General features: G+C 34.2%; 1 protein-coding gene across 6 annotated transcripts in view; it reads right to left on the reverse strand.

The window, feature by feature from the left end:
- Window positions 1–22,025, reverse strand: part of SGCE (sarcoglycan, epsilon) — a 72,841-nt gene that overhangs the window by 33,397 nt on the left and 17,419 nt on the right. For 5 of the 6 annotated variants that reach the window (XM_011974677.1, XM_011974678.1, XM_011974676.1 and 2 more), the window contains 4 exons: window positions 12,745–12,867; window positions 10,947–11,104; window positions 6,051–6,123; window positions 1,465–1,663 (listed from right to left, as the gene is read on the reverse strand). In XM_011974677.1, the coding sequence (XP_011830067.1) occupies window positions 1,465–1,663; window positions 6,051–6,123; window positions 10,947–11,104; window positions 12,745–12,867 (553 nt within the window). The remainder of the gene's footprint in view (window positions 1–1,464; window positions 1,664–6,050; window positions 6,124–10,946; window positions 11,105–12,744; window positions 12,868–22,025) is intronic. The other variant, XM_011974679.1, reaches the window with a different exon arrangement.

Consider the following 22,025-nt stretch of genomic DNA (forward strand, 5'->3'; position numbering starts at 1 on the left):
AAAAGTACCTCGACAGGTGGGACCTGCACTACTAACTGGAGAAAAAGTGAGACCAGAATAAAGCACAACAATGAAAAACTCTACCAATGCCTTGTTTTTGTGCTGTTTCCTCCAACACTATTTGGTCATTGTTTTAACAATTGTGGAACACATTACCTTAAGAAAACTGTTTTAAAACCTCCTTATTTGGAGAATGCCTTCAGGGAAGATAGCCCCATTCATATCATTCTATGGTTCTGCTTTAATTACTTTATAGGAAAGAGAACCATGTTGTAACTATGAAGTAAAAATTTAAGCTCTAGAATTATGTTTTCATATAGAAAGCCAATCAGCACATAGACAAGAGATAAAGCAACCATTTTCCTCAAAGGACTTCTATGTATGCTTGACTGACTTCAAAATCCATTGCTATAAAATAGAAGATAAAATTGAATTCTGAAATTTTCAGGTTGGACTTTACAGCTCACTGCTTTTCCCCATCTGCCTTCTACCTATTCCCACAGACTGCATCCATGTGTACATAGTTCTCCTTTAAAGCTATCCTTACATTGAATTCTTGCTAATCCACGTATTCTAGCTAATTCTAGATATCACCTGTATAAAAGTGTTTCCAGGATTATGGGTGAAGGAGAAGTTGAAAGGGGAATATGCTATGCAAAATGTGATTTATTCCACAGACTATACTTTTATAGGATTGAGGGAGGAGAAGCAAATCTGCCTCAACCTACATATTAAAAATTAAACATCAAAGTTTGTCTTGATAATAACTTTACCCAGGCAGGATTGTTTCTTGACCTCCACAAGGTCAGAAGTCATGCTTTCTATCTGCACTGCTTGAGAATTGACAAATACCTTTCAAATGCATTATCTCACTTAATCATTATAACAACTCTGAGGGAGAACATCCGTTCCCCACAGGAACAGATGAGGAAGTTGAGGCACAGAGGAGTTCAGGGTTTGCCCAGTGTCACCCAGCTTGTGAGTGACAAGGTCAGGCTTTAGGCCTTTGTGTCACAGGAATGGGTTTCAAATCCACCCCAGCCATCAGTCACCGACACATGGTGGAAAGAATGTTAAAGATGAAGAAATAGTTTCCTAGAATAAAGTTACAGCAGTCTGCGCATCCTTCTGCAGCTAATAACTGGGGCGTCAATTTCCTTTGAAATTCATGGCCCTAAATAATCAGCTTCTTTATGGAAGGTACAAAAGACTTAGTGCTGTAATTTATGATGCTGACCCTCATCTACAATTAGATTTCACAGACCAGGAACTTGAGATATAAAAAACCATTAACACGATATCTTTGTCAATATAGAAAATTACTAGTATGTTCATATCTTTACAATATCTATTTCTTATTAAAAAGAAAAATGCAATAGACCATCTTCCATCTATAATAAGTTTGATAAGATCACCATATTTAAAAAATCTATATTTAAGGCAATGAGATAAAGGTCTGCTTACCCCTCCTTCAGGTCATTAATGGGAAGTGGCACCCTGCCACCCCTGTCTAGGGCTGATGTGATGTTTATGGCATTCAGGCGCTCTGGCTGCCACACATTTTTCACTGCCCCAAGAAAGTCTCCAAGAACCTCACTGGCCAACATTTCTTCTACATTCATATTCTTAATGAAGAATTCTGCTTGATATGGCAACGGGAAGTCTAATTTTGGTGAAAAAGGGCATGCATATCTTTAATGAAGTAGTCTTTTAAAAAGGAAACAAAAGAACAATTTGCAATTTGTTGAGTTCTGTCATAATCCTGGCAGCAGGAAGCAATATTAATACTGACTTTAAAGGCTTTCTGTATAACAGAGGATGTGTCTAAAAACGTAACCGACATTAGAAACAAAACTTTATCTACAATATAATAAAATCCAAGGCTCACCAGAGACTCATCAGGGCAATTTATAATCACAGGATTTGGCAAAACAACTAAGAAAAGATAAATCTGCATTTTAAATTTATAATATTACTGATCTTTCAGCAGCATGCTAAAATATTAGTTTTTCTGAAATAAAAATCAATTATATGTCCAATAGGAATTCTAAAAACCAGAACAATTCCACAGTTTTTAATTGCACTATAATTAAATATTCTAGAAAAATTATAAAGTTCTCATGGAATTCCACTTCACATTGTTGGAGATTTGGTGTTTTTCCCTCCACAATGTGTCATCAAAATTTCTCTCTAAATATTTCATGATTCACATATTAAAACAACCCCATGTCAAACTCAGCCTTTCGATATAAGAAACTGTAAATATATATAAAGATAATTTGTTACTCAAATGCTACTCTTCAATTACAAATCATCACTCTCTATATTCTAATTGTTCTCTTATGATAAATAATAGCTTTCTGTTTATTTAATAATATTTCTGTAAGAATAAAGGTTAATTTTTTAAATGTATTTACTATGAGGCAGGCCAAGTTAGGGGACTTAGGTGAATTAGAACATTTAATTCTCACAACAAGAGGGTGAGTAGCTGTTTGTATTTTTCATTATACTTTCCTATGAGAAAGCTTATTTTTAGAGAGGTCCAGAAGCTTATCTCATAATGTGAACTTACCTCATATGATTTTTATCTATGCTAAAAGAGACTGCATATATAAGGTGCTCAGCAGAGCTCCCAACACATAGTAGGAGCCTATAAAATATTAGATGTTAGCTTAATTGTAATAATATGAAAAGATTGATTATCTGAATTTGTACTTTAAAAGGACAAGAAAATGCTTCTAGGTGCTACACAGATTTGAAGTCTCCAGTAGTAATTACACTATGTATATCCTCTCATTTATGTCAATAAAATTCATGTATCTGTAAGATATTCCACTTTTATTTAATGAACAAAAAATAAAAATTACATTAAGTACCTGAAATCTTGGTTAACTTATTTCTTATGAAGCATCCTATTAAAGGACATTTGATGCCTGAGATGAAGTCAGAGAAGAAACTATGGCTTCAGAATTTTCAAGAGTTTTCTAGAGTTTGGTCATCACTTTTTAAAGACTTAGTTTTTCAAAGCCCTAATCATACAAAGTTCTTTGCTTATCTCCTATATTGTCACTTGTTCTGCTTACAATTTTGTTAGATTTGCTTAATGTATAGCCCATCTGCAATCTAAAATATATTTCTTCTCATTTATGCAAATAAATTTCCTGTTTTATACAGATAAATAGCTTAATCATGCTACATTTATCTGCATACCTAGAAATAGTCATGCAGAAATGTGTTATGAAAAAGTTTCTTGGCAATAAATAATAAAATATTTATAAATAATATCAAAGGCAGCTTTTGAATATGCCACAAGTCTAAAATCTATTCATTCCATTCAATGTTTTTACATTCAGTTTTCTTAAAAAGTATCTAAAACTTTTTTCTTATGATCAGTGCTACTTTTTGGAGAATTATTATCTGGCTTTTCCTGTTCCATGTGATCCCGCTTCATGGCTCCTTTTCTGAGACCTGCTGCAAAGCCTGTGGTTTCCACCACACCCCTCAGAGGCTCTGAGCTGGGCAGCTGCCTGCTATCTACCCATCCAAGAGCTGCTGCCAGGACTCCCAGAGATGAGTCACAGCAGCTTTCTAACTCTGGGGAAATCCCATGCCTGCTATATTTGGAAATCACAGAGGCCAAGAGAACAGTAGGCCAACAGATTGGTGGCAGGCCTCTGAGGCACTAAACCCAATTTAGAGAATCACTTTATGTACTCTCCTTGAGCTTCATACTGTGTGAGTCTACATGACTAATTTCCCATTAGGTCTCTCAGAACAGGAGACAGCTGGGCAGGGAGTTGGACAGAGCATGATTACCCAGATATACAACTTTTGTTATTTCTTTTCCTAAATCTAATCTGGGATAAATAACATGAGTGTAGGCCATGCTCAAAGATGTACATCCCACTGCACATTTCTTTCTAGACCAGCAAGGACAAATGCATGGACTTTGGTGCATGTGGTTCAAATACGTTTGGGCCACTAACCCTACATAAAAAGCAAAGGAACAAGCACTGCCTGGAGTAATGGTGGAGGCTTCTAAAACCTGTCTTCTACTCCTTCTCACTAGCACACCTTCCAAACCCCTTATTTAGACAAAGAGCCCTACTGCCAATTTTCAATCCTTCAGTTGTCTAGCAGTCTTCCATTAGTATCTACTTGACCATGGGTCCCCATATGTCAACAACATCTATTGAGATGCCTTGAGTAATCTGTATCTACAGCACTGAGACTACATTTGAGAAGGAAGAAGTTCAAATTATAGACCAAGCTTTCAGTTTGTAGGGACTCTCACACCTGACAGAGTTTCGAGTCCCTTTGAGAAAATAATGGTGAGGTGAGATGGTCCAAGGCCACTGTAGTATAACTTTATAACTATAATGATGAATTCCCAAGGAGGAAGGAAACTTTTCAATTATTCTGCTCATTAAGTGTATTCCAATTCTACAGGGCCAGCTTAGACAGCATGTAAGCATCCAATCACCACTGTAGTCAAGAACAAAAGTCTCCCTGATCCAAACATAAATACCTACCAAAAGCCTTTGGGGAGTGGGAGAGTGAACAGGGAGTCTTCTGTCCAGGCCCACAGAACTGGCACTTGGACTTGCTTTTCATATATGAAGGTCATTTTAAATTTTAAACTTGCACATTTGTTGTCTACAATTGATACTGGTAAACTCCTGGGGGAAAACATTCACTTAAGGGGGTTTAAGTCTTCAAGCAATCTCTCCATACATATGTTTAATTTTACAGAAATTCCTTCTTTCATATAGTGTAAAAGTAATTTTTAAAACAGCCTTGACTGCATTATCATTAATTCTAAATTAGTAAGTTCTGATAAAATGTTTGGTGTTTGCTCATTTGTTTTTAGTTGCACTAGTAAATAGCAACAAAAATTCCCCTATCAAGAATGCACAATTGTTTTCTTGTTTTTAGAAGGAAAAAAATTCTGGATCTGTTTCCCTCTTGTCATCCTCATAAATGATATCTAACATAGGGAGGATTATTTCATGATTTATACATTTCAACAACAGGCCAGGTGTGGTGGTTTGCACCTGTAATCCCAGCACTTTGGAAAGCCAAGGCAGGTGGATCACATGAGGTCAGGAGTTTGAGACCAGCCTGGCCAACATGGTGAAACCCCATCTCTACTAAAAATACAAAAAATTAGCCAAGCATAGTGGCAGGTGCCTGTAATCGCACCTACTCGGGAGGCTGAGGCAGGAGAATGGCTTGAACCCGGGAGGCAGAGGTTGCAGTGAGCCGAGATCACACCACTGCCCTCCCGGCTGGTCACAAGAGCAAGACTCCATCTCAAAAAAAAAAAAAAAAAAAAAAAAAAAAAAAAAAAAAAATTAACTACAAAGTATTTGGCGGTATTTTCCCAGTCAATTGATTTTAAAAAGGTCAAAATATTTGAGAGTGTAATTCTGAGAATAATTCCTTATCCCTAACCTTCAAAATTCTTAGGAAATCACTTACAATTTGAGCATATGAAACTTTAAATTGCTGAAAGACTCTACAAATTACTAATACACTATTAATTATTTAGGAAGGAAATTGTGCCCTAAGTTATGGTTTATTTGTTCTCCAGAAACCCTACATTATCACATACACTTATACTACTACCTACAGTAAATTTTTAAATAAATAATAAAAGCAGTTAGTAATTTTTTTTTTTTGAGACAGGGTCTCACCCTGTCAGCTAAGCTGGAGTGCAGTACTCCAGCCTTAACTTGTAGACTCCTTACTCCATACTTATAAGAGAAATGCTATTGTTAGTCCCATTTTAAGGTGATGAAAAAGGATTAGAGAAATAAGAAGACTATCTGTTTGGCTTCCTATCTGAGCTTTTCATCATCATAACACACCATAATGTTTTATAACAAATTAGATATTGCTTAGTTTTCTTTTCTACATCTTATTATTTCATCAGTTATATTAGGTATGTGGCATTTTAAAATTCTTAACTATATTTTATGTAGTTATAAAACATAATGAAATACTTCTTGTAAATAAGGAAATGATCATCAACATATTTTCATACATACCTTCTGCAGACATTATATTAATTATCAAATTATGCCTTGCAGTCTCAAAGGTGCGCCTATTGTAGGCAGTTATCTATTATAAAAGGAAAACCATATTAAAGAAGTGAAATGTTCTTTGTAAAATGAAATTCATTAAGGATTAAAATGAAAAAAATTGTCGTTCTTTCCATTTTCATTATTTGTTGATACACTTACAAAATAATCCTTCTCTAGGCAATGAGAACTCAGAGCTTTTAGCAATATTATGGGAAAATAAATAATTAGTCAGGTCTATTTAATGTACTGAAACAAAAAGTTAAAATCAGAAAGACTCTTTCATAGAAGGCCATTAAGCACTGGTAGCAATGCAGATGCATCATTAGTAAATGGATTAACCATTAAGAATTACTTACCGGTGATGTTCTTTCAAAAAAACAAACAATAATTTTTGTACTTTTAAATGGAGTTTAAGAATTATAATGAAAAGTACACTTTAAAACAAGCACATCTTTGTGTTTTTTGCATTTAATTCTAAACTGCACCCCAATCAGTCAAAAAATGTCATAAATAACCCTTTGGAAATCATATCTCACTTATGATGGGAGTAAAGTAGTAAGGATCAGAGTCCATAAAGGTTATGGAACATGCTCAAAAACACAAATCAATCCCTTCATACGGTCAAATATTAGTAAACATTTGCAGAGCCAATAGACTTACATCAAAGTCAATTCAGAAACAGCCAGTGCAAACAACACACAAAGCAAAGGCCAAAAACAGGATATGGTTTCAAAACTTAAGGACTATTTAACTTTATAACAGATATTAAATCATTCGGACACGTCTGCAGTACCTCAAAAAAAAAAAAAAAAAAAAAAAAAGAAAAAGAACAAATGATTGTGTCAAAATCTTAGAATCCCAGCACTAACCTTCTGGCAATGATTGCAGCTGGAGGTGACACTGAGACAAAAAAGTAGGATGAAACTGATTTCAACTAAAAATAAATATCTTGTGCATTTTAAAACAAATATCAAAGATTTTTATACATTACATGAGTGTCAAAAAAATAAGTTGCAGTCACTGAAAATACTAAGTTAGAATAGTAAGAATTTTGAAATAAATAATTCCAAACTTTTAACAATCTTTAAAAGGTACATATTTTGAAAGGCATATTACTCCATAAAGTTAAAAGAAACTCTCTCTCCATGATTTGTCAAATTTCCATCATATTTAATTATTTCCTTGCTGCTATCTGTTGGGACACATGATCAATTAATTTCACACCAAACATTAAAATTAAGACTAGCCATTAAACAAACTAGGCATTTTTCCTCAAATGAAACATACAAAAAATGCTAACTAGATTTTGTTGAGAAACTTCATCATTTGAAAAGTTTACCCTGCAAAACATTTAATCACATTTTCAATAAAAAGTATAATCCTCTACTATTTGTTACAATATCATGAAGCTTCAGCTCAGAAAAAGATAGATTTTTTCAAATTAATAGCAACATTTTTATGGGTAGCCTTCCCTTAATCATCACAAATTTCATTATTATAAGTTTCATAAATTCCAATAAATGTCTTTATTTTTAAATAATGCAGACTATTGAAGGGAGTGAAGAATATTTTATATCAGGAGGAAGAATTTTATTATCTGATTTTATAGTTGATGCTTAATTTTAACAGCTGTATCAGAATGTAGTCCTTCTATCACTTCCAATGAGACATTTAATTGCTGTAATATCCTCAGATTTTACTTATTATGATGATGTGAAGACCTTCAAAGCAGAAGAGTATGTGTGTGTCTATGTGTGCATGCTTTATTTTTATTCTCCAATTTCTAAAACAGAGCTGATCTATTTTAGATACTTAAAATTTAAATATTTCAAATAAACATCTACTGAATGAAGGAAATAGTAGACTTATATGATTAAATATTATATATTTAAGATACAAAAATTCTTGACTAACTTAATAGAATATTTTAAAATATCATACCTGTTACTATAAATGAACATAAAAATGAGCTATTTACAGATAAATCACTACGTTATATGAAAGATATGGTAAACTTTCATTTTTATCTTTTTAATATATTTTTATACATTTTCATAAGACTGTATGTTAGTCATAAAGTATATAATGAATGCACTCACAATAAACTCTTATGAAACCATCTCAGTACATGTGTTTCACTCCTAGCCTAAGCCCTTGTCTCTCCCCAACCAGAAGTAGTCATTCTGGATTTGGTGTTTAACAATCCATTCATTTAAAATACAATTTTATTATAATTGCATGAATGCTTAAAGCATATGGTTTAGTTTGCTTGTTTTTGAGCTCTACCAAAATGGCAAACTATTATATGTAGTCTTCTAGTACTTTTTTTTAAATTGAACATTGTGTTTAAAACACTTATTCATATTGCTGGGCAAGCTTAAGTTCACTGTTGCTCTGAACATTCACTGTGTGAATACACCAAGATTAATATATTCTCTTGCTGATAGACTTTTGGGTCTCTATTGTTTTGTGGCTTTCCAGTGTTGTGCTATACAAATGTTGCTTGATGAGCATGATTGTACATGTCTCCAGGAGGGCATTCGCAAGTGCTTCTTTGGGGCATATTGCTAGAAGTAGGACTGCCATATCATAAGGTACAGGAATACTCAACGATATGAGATATTCAGTACTGCTTTCCAAAGTAGTGAAGCCAACTCCCACATCCACCTGCAGTGCATTTTACTGATGGCAAAATTTTCATTGTGATCTCCATCTGAATATTCCTCATTACCCATACAAGTAAGCTACTTACGTTTATTGGCGTTTGTGTCTCCTCTTTAGTGAAATATCTGTTTCTTATTAAATTGCAGGATTTCTTTATTATTTTAGATGCTCTTAGTCAGCTACATGTATTGAAAATACCTTCTCCCAGTTTGTGGCTTGTCTTTTTAAATCATGCTCTGGTTTAATGGTTGATGAACAGACATTCACAAATTTCATATAGTGAAATTGATAAATTTTTTCTCTTAAAAATATTTAGGTCTTACTTAAATCCTTCCCTATCCATAGGTCAAAAAGAGATTTTTCTACATTTTAATATAATTGTTTAAAAATTTGCATTTTACATGTAATCCCTAATCTACCTAGACTTGAGACCTGGCATATATTCTGTTAGATATATTCCTAGTACCTCAACATTTTTGTTGCTATTAAAAATGGTATTTTTAAAAATGTGTGTTTTCTCAATACTTGCTATTCATGTATAGAAATGCCACAATAATTTATACTGATCTCACAGTTCACTGCTAGCCTTTAAGATTCTTAATGGTCTACAGACCATTTATATCATTGATAGTTTCCATTTCTTCTTTTTAAATCCTTATGGATTTAATTTCTTTTTCTTTCTTTACTGTACTGGCTGGGACCTCCAATACATTCTGTAATAGATTTATCAGACAGAGTCATTCTTGTTTTGTTCCTGAATTTAAATGAAATTTCTCTAACATTTTACTATGAAGAATGATGTTCGCTATTACTTTTGGTAAAAACTGGCAAATTAAAGAACTTCACTTCTATTCCTAGTTTGCCAAGAGCTATTTTTTCTTATCAAGAATAGGTAGTAAATTTTAATAAACACTTTTTCCATAACTATCATGACAATTATGCTGTTTTTCCTTCTTTAATTTGATAATGTGGTGAATTACATTTATATATTTCTTTTATAACTTTTACTGAATATTTTAAAAAATTAATTTGACAATAGCTCAAACTAACTTGCTTCTTCTAAGTACCTGTCTATCTTATAGCTACACTGCCTTAAGGAATACGATTTATAGATAGAAATCACTGAACGGTTAATACAAACTTCAATTCCAAATGAATTGGCCACTGTGGAAGCTCACATCCACAGTACACAGCTGACTAAAACTTTGGAGAAAGATTCATAGTAAGTAATCCTCTGAAAGGATGTATACTTTTAGTTTATACATCCATTCATTTTTTTAAAGTATTGTATTAATTCCCACTAAAGATTCAATGTAACAACTGTTTTGTTGTTGTTAATTTCTAATATCTCCCAGCTAAGATGCTAGGTGCTGGTGAGGACCTGATGAATGGTAACACTGCCATCACTTCTAGAATAAAGGCTAAACACATCAGGATGGCTTACAGAGCCCTCAAAGATCTGCCCCTACCAGCATCAACACCTCCCATTCCCATCATTTGCCTACTGGGGTACATCCTCTTCCAGCCACACTTATCATTCTCTGAGACCATGTGACTTTCCTTATACCTCCAAGATTTTGATACGTTGTTTCTTCTGCCCAAGACCGCCTTCCTTCTACTTCGTGAAGTAAATTCTTTACTTTGCATCAAACAGCACCTTCTTACTATAGCAGTTATTACAGTGTGGGCTAAGTATTTGTTTGCATCCCAGTCCTCCAACCCCTGAATTGTAAGATATGGCAAGACTCATCTGTTATTTATCATTCTATCCCTAAGCACCTATCACAATGCTTGGCACATAGTAGGGGTATATAAGATATCTGTTGAATGGCTATATTTCAATGAACATAAAACCAGAATTCAAAATACAGAGCAAATAAGTCTATCAAGTCTACAATTATTTTCTCAAATAGAATTCATATTATAATAACCTATTTCTTTTAAATGTCATGACTTTTTTCACAAATTTAGACTGTCATTTTAATATAAAAGCTGAGACAAAACTTTATAAACAGAAAAGAATGGCACATTTCCAAATGTTATCTACTGTGTTTCCATGCACAAAATATTAAAAACCACATCAGGTAACTACAGTTTCAACACTTAAAACTCACATTACTATATATATATATATACACACACACGCACACACACACATATATATGTATAGTTTTGCTCTTTCTAGGGGTAAATTACCTCAATGATTGTTGGCTTCCCCACATTTTCAGCTGTTGGGGACCCATATAGGACTCCATCACTATATGGTGTCCTTTGGATATATCGAAGCCATCCAGGTCGGTCTGGGTAACCCATTAAATTTGTATTAAATGTTATGGGATCATTACTAATCTCACCTAGATAAGAAACAGAGAATTAAGACATAAGACAGTTATTTTCACACATGTTGCTTTGGTAGTTTCAATCAAAACATTCTGTCTAAAATTTTTTTCTTATTTTGTAGCCAACTAAATACACACATACAAAACCCATCTGGGTATTTAAATTAGGGCTCCACGTTAAAAAAAAAAAAAAAAGTCCTTTTGGTTGTTTAATTTGTCTCAAAATCTGATGCAACAAAGAAAGCAGATTCATACAATTTTCTTGGAAATATATTTTTGGTCACCAAACAGTGAGATAGTTCTGCCAGTGAGACAACTATCTTTCAGGAAAATTCCCTAATCATGCTGATGTACTCATTCTTTTCCAAAATATTCCATTCATGAAATGCTGGACACTATCATATGAGTATGAAAGATATTCTAAAATTGTAAAAGTCTCATTAAAAAAATGTAATTTTAAAACACTGGAGGATAGGATGAAAAAGACATTACAAATCCATAACAACTGTACTAATGACAGCATGTATTAATCACAAGCAATAATAACAGCATCATTTATTAGCACATTCCCTGGCCCTGTTAAATGCTTTACAAGCCGTATTTCATCTATTTTCACACATACCTATGAACCTACTACTAGTATTAGCCCTGATTTTATTGATGGAATATGTAATTTTCCACATTAAGTTACTTCTCCATGGTCATATTAAGTGATGAAACTATAATAGCATTTAATCCTGGCTGACTCCACAAACTACACTCTTAACTACATGTTTTTCTTCTCAAATGTTATGGCTGCTGCTCAAAAGTTTGAGCCATATAGTTTTGCAAACATGGAATGCCTCATAAGAAAACATTAAAAAAAAAATTGATGAAAAGACTATTTCTCCTTGAATACTATTAGGAACACGGTTAACTATATCGTGGGAGAGTTTTCAGGTACAGTATTCATCATATAATCTTCAAAAAGAATAGTTATATCAATTCTAATGCTAAAAACATTCTTATACAATATAATTTTCATAAAATTTGCTTTTATTTTCTGCTTAAGGAAGAGTTATAACGATATGTTTTCTCTTGCTATTCTTTGTATACCTTCGTTAATTTGATGGCATTTATGATCATTCAAAATAACATATTTAAGCCAGTAGTGAATTAAATAAGACTTCATAATTGGTATCACTTAAAAGGAAAAATTAATCTCCATAATATTATTAAGGAGTTATATGAAATTATATCCTATTGTAAAAGCTTTTTAAAAGCTCTTACCTAATGCCATTTTTCATTCCCCTCTACAACATATGTATAGTTTTCCAAAAATGAAAGTACTATGTGAGAATCTAGGTCTTAATACAGAAAATCGTAAGTTTACAGCTATAATCATTTCCATGTGAATATAGGTAGATCACTTGTCAGAGACATAAAACTCAAGACTGAGAATCCAGAAATATGGTTTCTTTAACATTCAAAAATAAATTATTTTTGTCTGTAATTAAATTTCTAATCTGAAAATGAGAAATGTCCTACAACAATTTATCACATTTAGACCATTTGAATTAATGTTAATGATATTTTATCATATATGTCTAGATTATGCAAATTAAACAAAAAATTTAGTGCGTTAACTACTTTTTTTCTCCTCACAAAGAACATACCAGGTTTTGGGTAAGGTGGAAATTCCCCCTTAAAATATTCTCTTTCCAAAACATGAACAAAGAGGACACCTGCTGATGGGTATACATTCCGATCGGAGTGTACCTTGGAGAAAATAGTGTACACTGAAAACAAAGAGGAAAGATAAGTAACAGAAAGACAAATAATGAGATATGCCCTTGATAATTCAGCTTACACTCTTTATAAAGAGGGGTCTCACTACGTAGACATTTCTGGAAAAATTGAAGCAACATGCAAGGAAACTGTTAATAACAATTTGTTTTAAATGGAAGTGATTTCAGGACAAAACAGGAAAAAAATTTTTTTGATTTGTGTTTACAGGCTTTTCAAACACTACATAGACAAAATTATGCACATTTGATATTTTAGACCATTATTAAATAATGAAGCTATCCAAAATATCTTTTTGGTAATTTCTTTTTTATTTGAGGTTATTACCAACAAAATACATCATAAGAACTGACCAGCTACAAAATTGCTTCAGATGTTTTTCTTCTTTCCTTTTTTTTAAAGCAAAGTACACAGAGTAATTTTTAAGTGGTAAGAATCCATACTATACTAATTGCTTTCTAGGCAAAGCATGTCAGACTATATAACACTATCAATAGGTATAATGTGGTTTTTATGTATACTTATAAAAATGCATTGGATACTTTTTCTGGGAATTCATTCCTCACATCCCTCATAGACATGATTTATTCAATTTTCCCTGATCTTGATATTTAGTAATTCAAACAATATAATCTATTATACGCTGCATCCTAAATAAGCAATAACAATTACATAATAAAATTCAGGCCAAATAATTTATTGAAGTGAAATATGTAAATTTCATGATTTACCAGTTACTTAAGACATACGAAGTGAGTACATTAAAATGGCCAATTATTTTGATTAGTTTCCACCTATTGTTTTTGCTCTGATAGCATCTTCTCCACTAACACATTATTGCCGTTACTCTCATCACATCTGCAATCTCTTTTGGGTTTCTATTTTCCTGATTGGCTAGTGGCTGCAATTTTTAGACAGATTAACCCTATCAGGCCAGTTCTTTCTTTTAAGTCATTGATGGATTTGTAAATATGGTAATTAACCTTAAGAACCCCAAGGCTGCTCAGTCCAAGCTCACAACTTACTAAAAGCCTTAGATAGCAAGATCACTGAACTACATTTTTCAGCACAAAAATAAAAACTCCCACAAAATGTTTCTTTATCTGTGAAAACTTGTCCCTGCAGTTCAGTGGATAGCTGCCAGAAAGGGGGAACTGAGCTAAAATATTTGGCTCGTAGCTTCATATGTCTACAGCTTTACTACTAAAAACATAACTTCAAAGGCTGTGTAACAGAGGGAAGGAAGCTACAAGTTATGTTTAAACTAGGTATGTAGAGAGATCTATTCTTTCCTGATTTGTTTTGTACTAGTATTCATAAGTGATCTTCCCCCGTGGCATTTACAGTACCCAACTTCTACTCAAGAACAATGTACTTACCAGCAGGAATAATCCCATTCCCCAAAACAAGAATGAATGAAGCACAGAAAAATAGTAAAGATGAGAATTCTATACTTTTTTTTTTTTTACCAGTTTGATACCACAATGTACCCTGAATGTGAGGTGCTATGGGGAATATGAAGATGAAAGAGACCCTGCCACTGCTTTCCAGGAGTTCACCATCTGGTTTGGGAGACCAACATCCACCTAACTAGGTATTATCCCAGAGGTAAAACTGCTTTGGCAACACCTGGAAATATGGGAGGAGCAATTAAAGTTAGACAGATTTGGAAAAGATTTATGGAAGAAGTGGAATTCAATATGGCTCCTCAAGTACTACAGTAGTAGGATTCTGAAACTCAGAGATGTGGAATTTCGGCAATTCAGCAGTGAACATATGTGCAACATACAATACTGGATACTGTGGGGGCCTTTCAGGGAAGGGAATTAAGCCAGTAATGCTGGATCCTGGGGTAAATGTAAGGTAGGGGGAGGCAAAACTAGGAAGAAAAGAAGAGTCAAAATAGGGAGTTTTGAACTCCTGCTAAGAAGTCATTTCACTCTATATATCAAAGTATTTAAATTCAGGATCACAACCTTACATCCCAAGCAGAGAACATTTCAAATAATCTAAAGGAATCTCTGGAGTTTATCTAATTATCTAATTTATTCTTTCTAGAGATTAAAAATACCTTGAAGTACAGCACTAAGTTTTATTTACCTTGCTATTTTCTCGGCAGCTAGAAGAGAGTCTGGTATATTTGAATAATTGTATCAATGCCTATGGAATGGATACGTACGTTCTAATACAAAGTATGGCAGAGGCAAACGCAAGTTTCCTATTAGTGAACTAAATATATATAATACTTACAGAGGTAGCATTCTGTAGATTATCATCCTTCATTGACATTATAAACTAATAGTCTCCCTTAGTATTTGCTGCTATAAGGTGGTAAAAGCTAGCTTACAAAGCAAAATGAAAGGTTGTTCATATTAAATAATACTGAAATGATTCCATTTTCTACATTGCCCTCCACAGGTAGTGAAGTGGAACCATTAAAGAAAGGGTACCTGCCACTCCATATCATCTCACTTCAAGAACTTGCATAGAACATCTCAGTTTCTGCTTTTATAAAAAACATTTCTGCGATCTACAGAGCCAAGACACAATCTACCATGGCCCTCCTGGGTTTGAAGATGACAAGCACATTTCTTTATTCATGTGTACTCAATTGCCTTTCAGCAATCTGCTGAACTGCATACTTGCTGGTCAGTTACCTTGGCAACTCCACAGTAAAGGCTGCTTCACTTTAAGTATAGTATGCCATTCACTTTGAGAAAAACATGATACAGATGTATGACACATTCATCATCTAGAAATGGAAAATGACTAAGCCACTATGTTTTGTTTGTAAAAATAATACTTCCTTTCTGTAGCATCAGTTTAAATTACAGGCACCCACACAACATTTTAGAGCAGTGCCCTTTGCCTTTCCCTTTCGCATTTGTTACTTGCAAAACAAATAGCTCTTCAACAGAGGCAATTTGGGCAGTATTTACACCTATGCTTCCTTTCAAAAACAACAAATGACACAGAGAATTCAAAGCTATAGGTTCTTGTTCTAAACATGAGCCATATAAATAAAGCTGATGGGGTCTGCTCCAACACCCACAGAGGCTATTACTAACAGTTAACACATGTTGCACTCACATATGCCTAGGCAGTACTCACAAACCATAAGCTTAAAGCATGTTGTTTTCCTTAAGAGCAAGTCTTGAAAATCAAATTTAAACACTCTAAGAATCCACAACACTAAGATCTAAACTCTGAAATATACATGTGTACAGTGCCATGCTAATTAAGCCAAGGTAACAGGGTCTGGCCTCTCTGTGTATCGCATGGTTTTGCAATCTTCTACGGCTGCAAATCCATTACCTCTGCAAACATATGCCACTAGATATAAATGAAACTGGAAACCTATGGGTGGTTAAATCCATGCAATTCTATCACCAGTAATGGGAAAAACAATGAAACCAAAAGTCCAACCCACAAGAGGTCAAAAACACCATCTCCAAATAGCAAGGATAGCTAGATTTACAAAGATTAAAAACTTCTGAAGACAGGTAGTCATAAGGAACAGAATTTTAAAAGTAATAATTACATATCTGAGTAGAGACAGCCAAAAGGGTATGTAAGCAAGTAGCTGGGATCATTATCTCGCTCTCCCTAAACATAGCCCCAATGTCTGTCATCACCGTGTTACCAAAACCTTGTTCACAAAACTGTTACCTGTATGTTTCATTCACAGGTATAGAATCTGCAGCCATTTCAACAACTGTATATTATGTGACAGCACAGAGCCCAGAATCAAATAACAGACCATGATAGCAGTAGCAAAAAAAACTGGGACCTCATGCAAGCTAAACAATGTCTTGTTTTCCTTTACTAATAGTCCAGTGGAAACTTTCTCTCTCCATAATGAAAATATTAGGGTGTGCATGTGTGCTTATTACAATTACCTTCAAAGCAAGTTTGAATGTATTTAGTAAACATTAAATTTTGAAAGTATTATGATGGTATGTTGCTAATGAATCCACAGCACATAACTTCACAATTCTCACAACGATTATTCTTAATGGCATATGCATAAGCACAGGCACACACACAGCCCCTTCGCTACAAAAATGTCCAGAGAACACTTGCCAGCCCTTTTTCTGCATCACCAAGAACAATTACATGGCTATAAAGATAAAATAACCACTGAGTATAAGACCCTGCAAGTCTGAGCTAGTTTTAAATCTTAAAGTCATCTCTCTTGTGAAATCTTTGAGAAGAAAGTCATAAAGTATTGTCGATATTTATGTCCAGGTGACTTTTATTAGGTAGCCAGTATGTTTAGGTCTCTCTTACAGATGCTTTATTAATAAATTAATCACTGTAAAATGTCCATTTATAACATCATTTTCTAATTTTTAAGGTTTACAAGGATCTAGCAAAATCTCGGTTTCCCAGAACCCCATGAAATGAATTGTTCCATGGAGCTGATTTTTCTGAAGTACTCTGCAGTTGATTCTTCTTCATGACGGTACAAGATCATCATTTTGTACATCAATTGTTGCACTCTGCTCTATTATACGGTGATACCCGTGCGGACTGTCTGGTTGCCTTGTCATTTACTGATCATACTGTGGGTCCCAGTCTGCTAATGCTTTTTAAGGCTGTGTGTTTTACAGATTTGTTTTATCTTTTGTAGACAAGTTGTCAGCTGTCATTTCTCATTGCTATCAGTATGTTTCCTGTAGCAGCTTCTCTATCCCCTCTAATTTGCTGTTATTAATCAGCTACAGGTTTAGAAACCAGACTACCAAATGAGGCAGGGTTGCGCATTAAAGTAAAAGCAAATGCGTACTGTTTAACGCACATAGGGCTCTGCTAGATGTAAAAGACAGGAGCCTGCATTCGCAGCATCTATTTTGGCTGCTGAAAGACTCTTTTGTGGCGTATTTCCTGGTTCTTAGTTGACGCAGTACACTTCTGAATAGATGATCTTACTATACTTGAGAGAGAGCCATTACTTAAGGTGATGGCAGCAGAAACTCTGTTATAAAATACATTCACAAATAAATAGGTGTACAATTGAAAGTCTTAATTCAACCCATATATTACATAACCATGAACTGTCAAATAAAAAATGGATTGAATGCGTTTTATAAAATAATTACTTACATATTTGATGTGTGGGAAATACACTGCATAATTTAAACAAAGAGATCTATGAATTAAATGATCTATTGCCCTTAGTTATAGCAAAATCAGCCTAAGGTACTATAACACAATATAATTAATAAGTAACTTATTAATAAGCAATTAAAGTCTATTTCTAAAAGCATTTCAATTTTATCAATTTGTTTCTCACATGAAGAGTTTGAAGATGGAAGCTATTCGGTGGGGGCAAGCATCACAAAGGTGTTTTAACTGAGTTCAAATTACTTAAATATGATAGTATATATTTCACAGCTGGGAAATTAGCTGTTTAAGCAATTTGAACTTAGTTTAAATATTGCCTTAACAGTAAGTATTATCTAAAAAAAAATTTTGGATAAGAATAATTAAGAAGGTTTTAAGGTATGTTGAGGATATAAAGAGAGTACTAAATAGCCACCGATCTGCTGTACCTTTTAAATAAATTGTTGCCTAAGCAACTAGGTATGGTCATCCCTGATAATTAAAAATGTTAAGTACTGACAAAAAATAATACTTCTTGTCTCATATTTTATAGTTTTAACATCTAAAAACTCTTTATGAGATTCAGAGTCCCTGTATACACAGAAATTGATTACAAGAGGCAAATCTCACTTGCTGTCTCTGCATCAAAAGAACTCATTTCAAGGTTTGCATAGCCTGATACATTTATGGATTCCTTTCTAATTTATTTTTTAACATGTTACTACAGTCAAATTGAAATTTAATTATTAAACCAGATAATTGCTGCAGAGAAATATTTTAAGAGATATCAATATCCAGCCAGTTACACAACCTGTTTTTGTTTTTATTTTTCTCACTAAGATTTACCTTGTGTTTTATCAATACAACTTTATGAATGTTGGCTTTGAATCAAAAGCTTTTCTCAGCAGTCTGCCCTTCACCTTTGAATTCACTCAACATCAAAGTACTGCAGGCCATTCATCTGACATTGGCCAGTTATTGTTTTTTTTCAGTCACAGATAGTCCATGCCTTGGCTGTGGAATCCATCACTGGGAAGGCATTACAGTGTCTTTGTAAACTTCATTTCTCTAAGAGATATGACCACTTTTCTTTACATGAAGTAGGAGAGGAATCTATTACTTGAATCTTCTTCTACAAAAAAGCAGAAGAGTTTCTTCATGATATTTTTTTCCCAACTAAAACCACTGACTTTTAATCTTTCCAAACTGGAACTAAACATCTTGATTATTATGTGATTTCATGTGTGTGTGTTTTTTAAATGTCAGTTGGAAAGAGGTTCCATACCATTGTTAATTGGTGATCAATAAGCTTAGTGTCATAGTATGCTACATTGAAAAGAGCTTTATATGTTATCGTGTCTGGGCATGCCAAATATATTTCTTTATTAAGAGACAGATCGTAACATTATTTCCTACCTGCATATGGCCTCTGCCTCCTACTCAACCCGGGATTCCTGACAGTTACTAACAATCAGAGTTTGCATGCATTTGCTCTCCTGGAGAGTTCAGTCTCTCTATTATCTATTTTATAGATAACAAAATTGAACCTACAGGGACTAAGTGGCTGCTTCAAGCCTATGGAACCCATAACGAGAAAACAGAAAAAAGGAAGGGTGTGTTGAAGAAGCTGATGGCCCTCAGCTTGCTCAAGTAGGTCCCCTACTCCCATTCCAGGGAAAAAAAGAAGAGATTCCATAGTCCATATCTGGAGTACTCTTCATTACTTTTGTAACCACTTACTGGGTGCTGAGGTAGAATGATGTCAAAAGTGTTGTTCCAAGGCGTTCAAATTCCTTGGAATCCTATTTACAGAAGAAGTACCATCCTACCACTTTAGCTAAGAATTGGAATATTCTTTGCTGGACCCAGTGGCTCACGCCTGTAATCCCAACACATTGGGAGGCTGAGGCGGGTGGATCACCTGAGGTCAGGAGTTCAAGACCAGCCTGGCCAACATGGTGAAACCCTGTCACTACTAAAAATACAAAAAACAATTAGCGGGGCATGGTGGTGGGTGCCTATAATCCCGGCTACTCAGGAGGCAGGAGAATCCCTTGAACCCGGGAGGAGGAGGTTGCAGTGAGCTGAGATCACACCATTGTACCCCATCCTGGGCAATAAGAGCTAAACTCCGTCTCAAAAAAAAAAAAAAAAAAAAAAAAAGCACTACACAAAACATACATTTGTTAAAGTTATTTTATATATAAACGAACCTATCATCTTTTGTGCTCTCTTGAAATTTTCAAAAAAAGATGACTGAGATTCATGGTCAAGAACATCTCAAAGAACATTATATATCTGAGACAGCATTTAAAATGGCCTTGCCATACAAGCTACTAGTATTTGTTATTATAATTTTAAAAGTGATGAAAAAATTCTCCTCATACAGTTGACAAAACTTACTCTCTGTATAAGGTATCTTGATAATTCAGAACTACAAAGATAGGATATAAATAGGATGAGAAGAAAGGAAAATAATCTAAAGGATGAGATCAAGCTAAACTAAAGCAATAAGAGAATGTTATAACCTAAACTCGTTACCTCAGTAGATTCAACATGGAGTGATCATTTCTATTCTGAAAACTCTAGTTATCTCTAGGGTTCCAAGGAGAAAATCAGTGTGAGGTTCAATGACAGTCTGAAGTTTGAAACAGGAAGAGACTGGCGTCTCTTAGAGATTCTAGATGACACTATATGTCAAGGTCTTGAAATGCATTTCCCTGAGAACAGCGCCATAATAGATGACTCTGCTGAGTGTAGCAGCTGTTGAGTTTTTTTGTTGTTTGTTTTTTTGGGGGGCAAATCAAACAGTGAGAGAGAGGCATGCTCAGAGAGGATCGAGGTTCCAGAGATCAAAGCTAAAGAGAAAAGACTGAAGAAAAGGGATGACTTCAATCTAGTGAAAAATGATGTGAAGTCCAGAGGAAGAATCTTCGGAGATTCTAGGTGAGGCACAAGGAACCAGGGCATGTCCCAAGTCCTTTGGAGATGACAGAGCAGAAGCTCAGTGCAGATTGCAACAGTGAAGGACACCGGGGACCCATATCCAGAAAATAGATTAGAAAAAAGGAAGAGTTACTGTGTCAAAGAAGCCGATGGCTCTCAGCTTGCTCAAGAAACCAGCCAGATAAGGGTGTAATCAGGGGTGATTCCCTTGAAGGAACATGGGAGAATCTGATGGCAACATCTAAAGAGAATGTGGGGAAAAGAACTATGAGATCATGGGCCTGTGTCCAGGAACAAGTGCGTCTAGTGCTTTTTAAAACAAATTTTTGTGATCTTTTCATGAGAAGTTATTTGTATGAAACTCTATATATGTTTTCTTACAAATCTTAGCAATGAAAATTCCTTAAAAATACACAGGTATTGTGGGTTTGTTTCAAAGTCGCTTGAGAAAAAATATGCTGGGAAACTTTGTCCCATTGTGAAAGAGATCTGGGGCAAAAAGACTCCAGCTGAAGAATAATTTGGTTCCAGCTATAAAAAAGTTAGTGACACCCAACTTCAGAGATGTATGAACAAAATGAGGTAAGCCAGGAATCAATCCTACAAGTACCCAGCAGGTTTCATCTGGCATTATCATCTTATCACATAAAATTACTGTTCTTTTGAAAACATTTTAACATTACTCTTATTTTTATAGACATTTTGGTTGCTCCAAAATTAGATAAACTGCTATTCTGCTAATGTTCATGAACACATGTAGTTAATACTTTGTGTGAAGGATCATAAAGCCAAAAAATATAAAGAAATATTAAGTGCAAGTTCATAATGGTAATTGATATTTTGAAAACAACTAATATTTTGACTGTTAAGTAATACCTTTTCTCCCTAATGAAATACATTATTTCAAAAGTCCTGGAATATTGCTGATGGTCACATTTATAGATACAGAAGAAAAACTTATAAGGATCAATCAGTCATTTACAGGTCAAGTCATCTTTCCAATAGAAAACAAGTGCCAACTAAGTAATAGCAAAACATATCAATTTGGTTTTGCAACAAGAATCATCCAAAATTAGCCAAAATATTTTATGATTATTTC

The sequence above is a fragment of the Mandrillus leucophaeus genome, unplaced genomic scaffold (genome assembly GCF_000951045.1).
Source record: "Mandrillus leucophaeus isolate KB7577 unplaced genomic scaffold, Mleu.le_1.0 Scaffold148, whole genome shotgun sequence".
In the NCBI taxonomy this organism is placed as follows: domain Eukaryota; kingdom Metazoa; phylum Chordata; class Mammalia; order Primates; family Cercopithecidae; genus Mandrillus; species Mandrillus leucophaeus.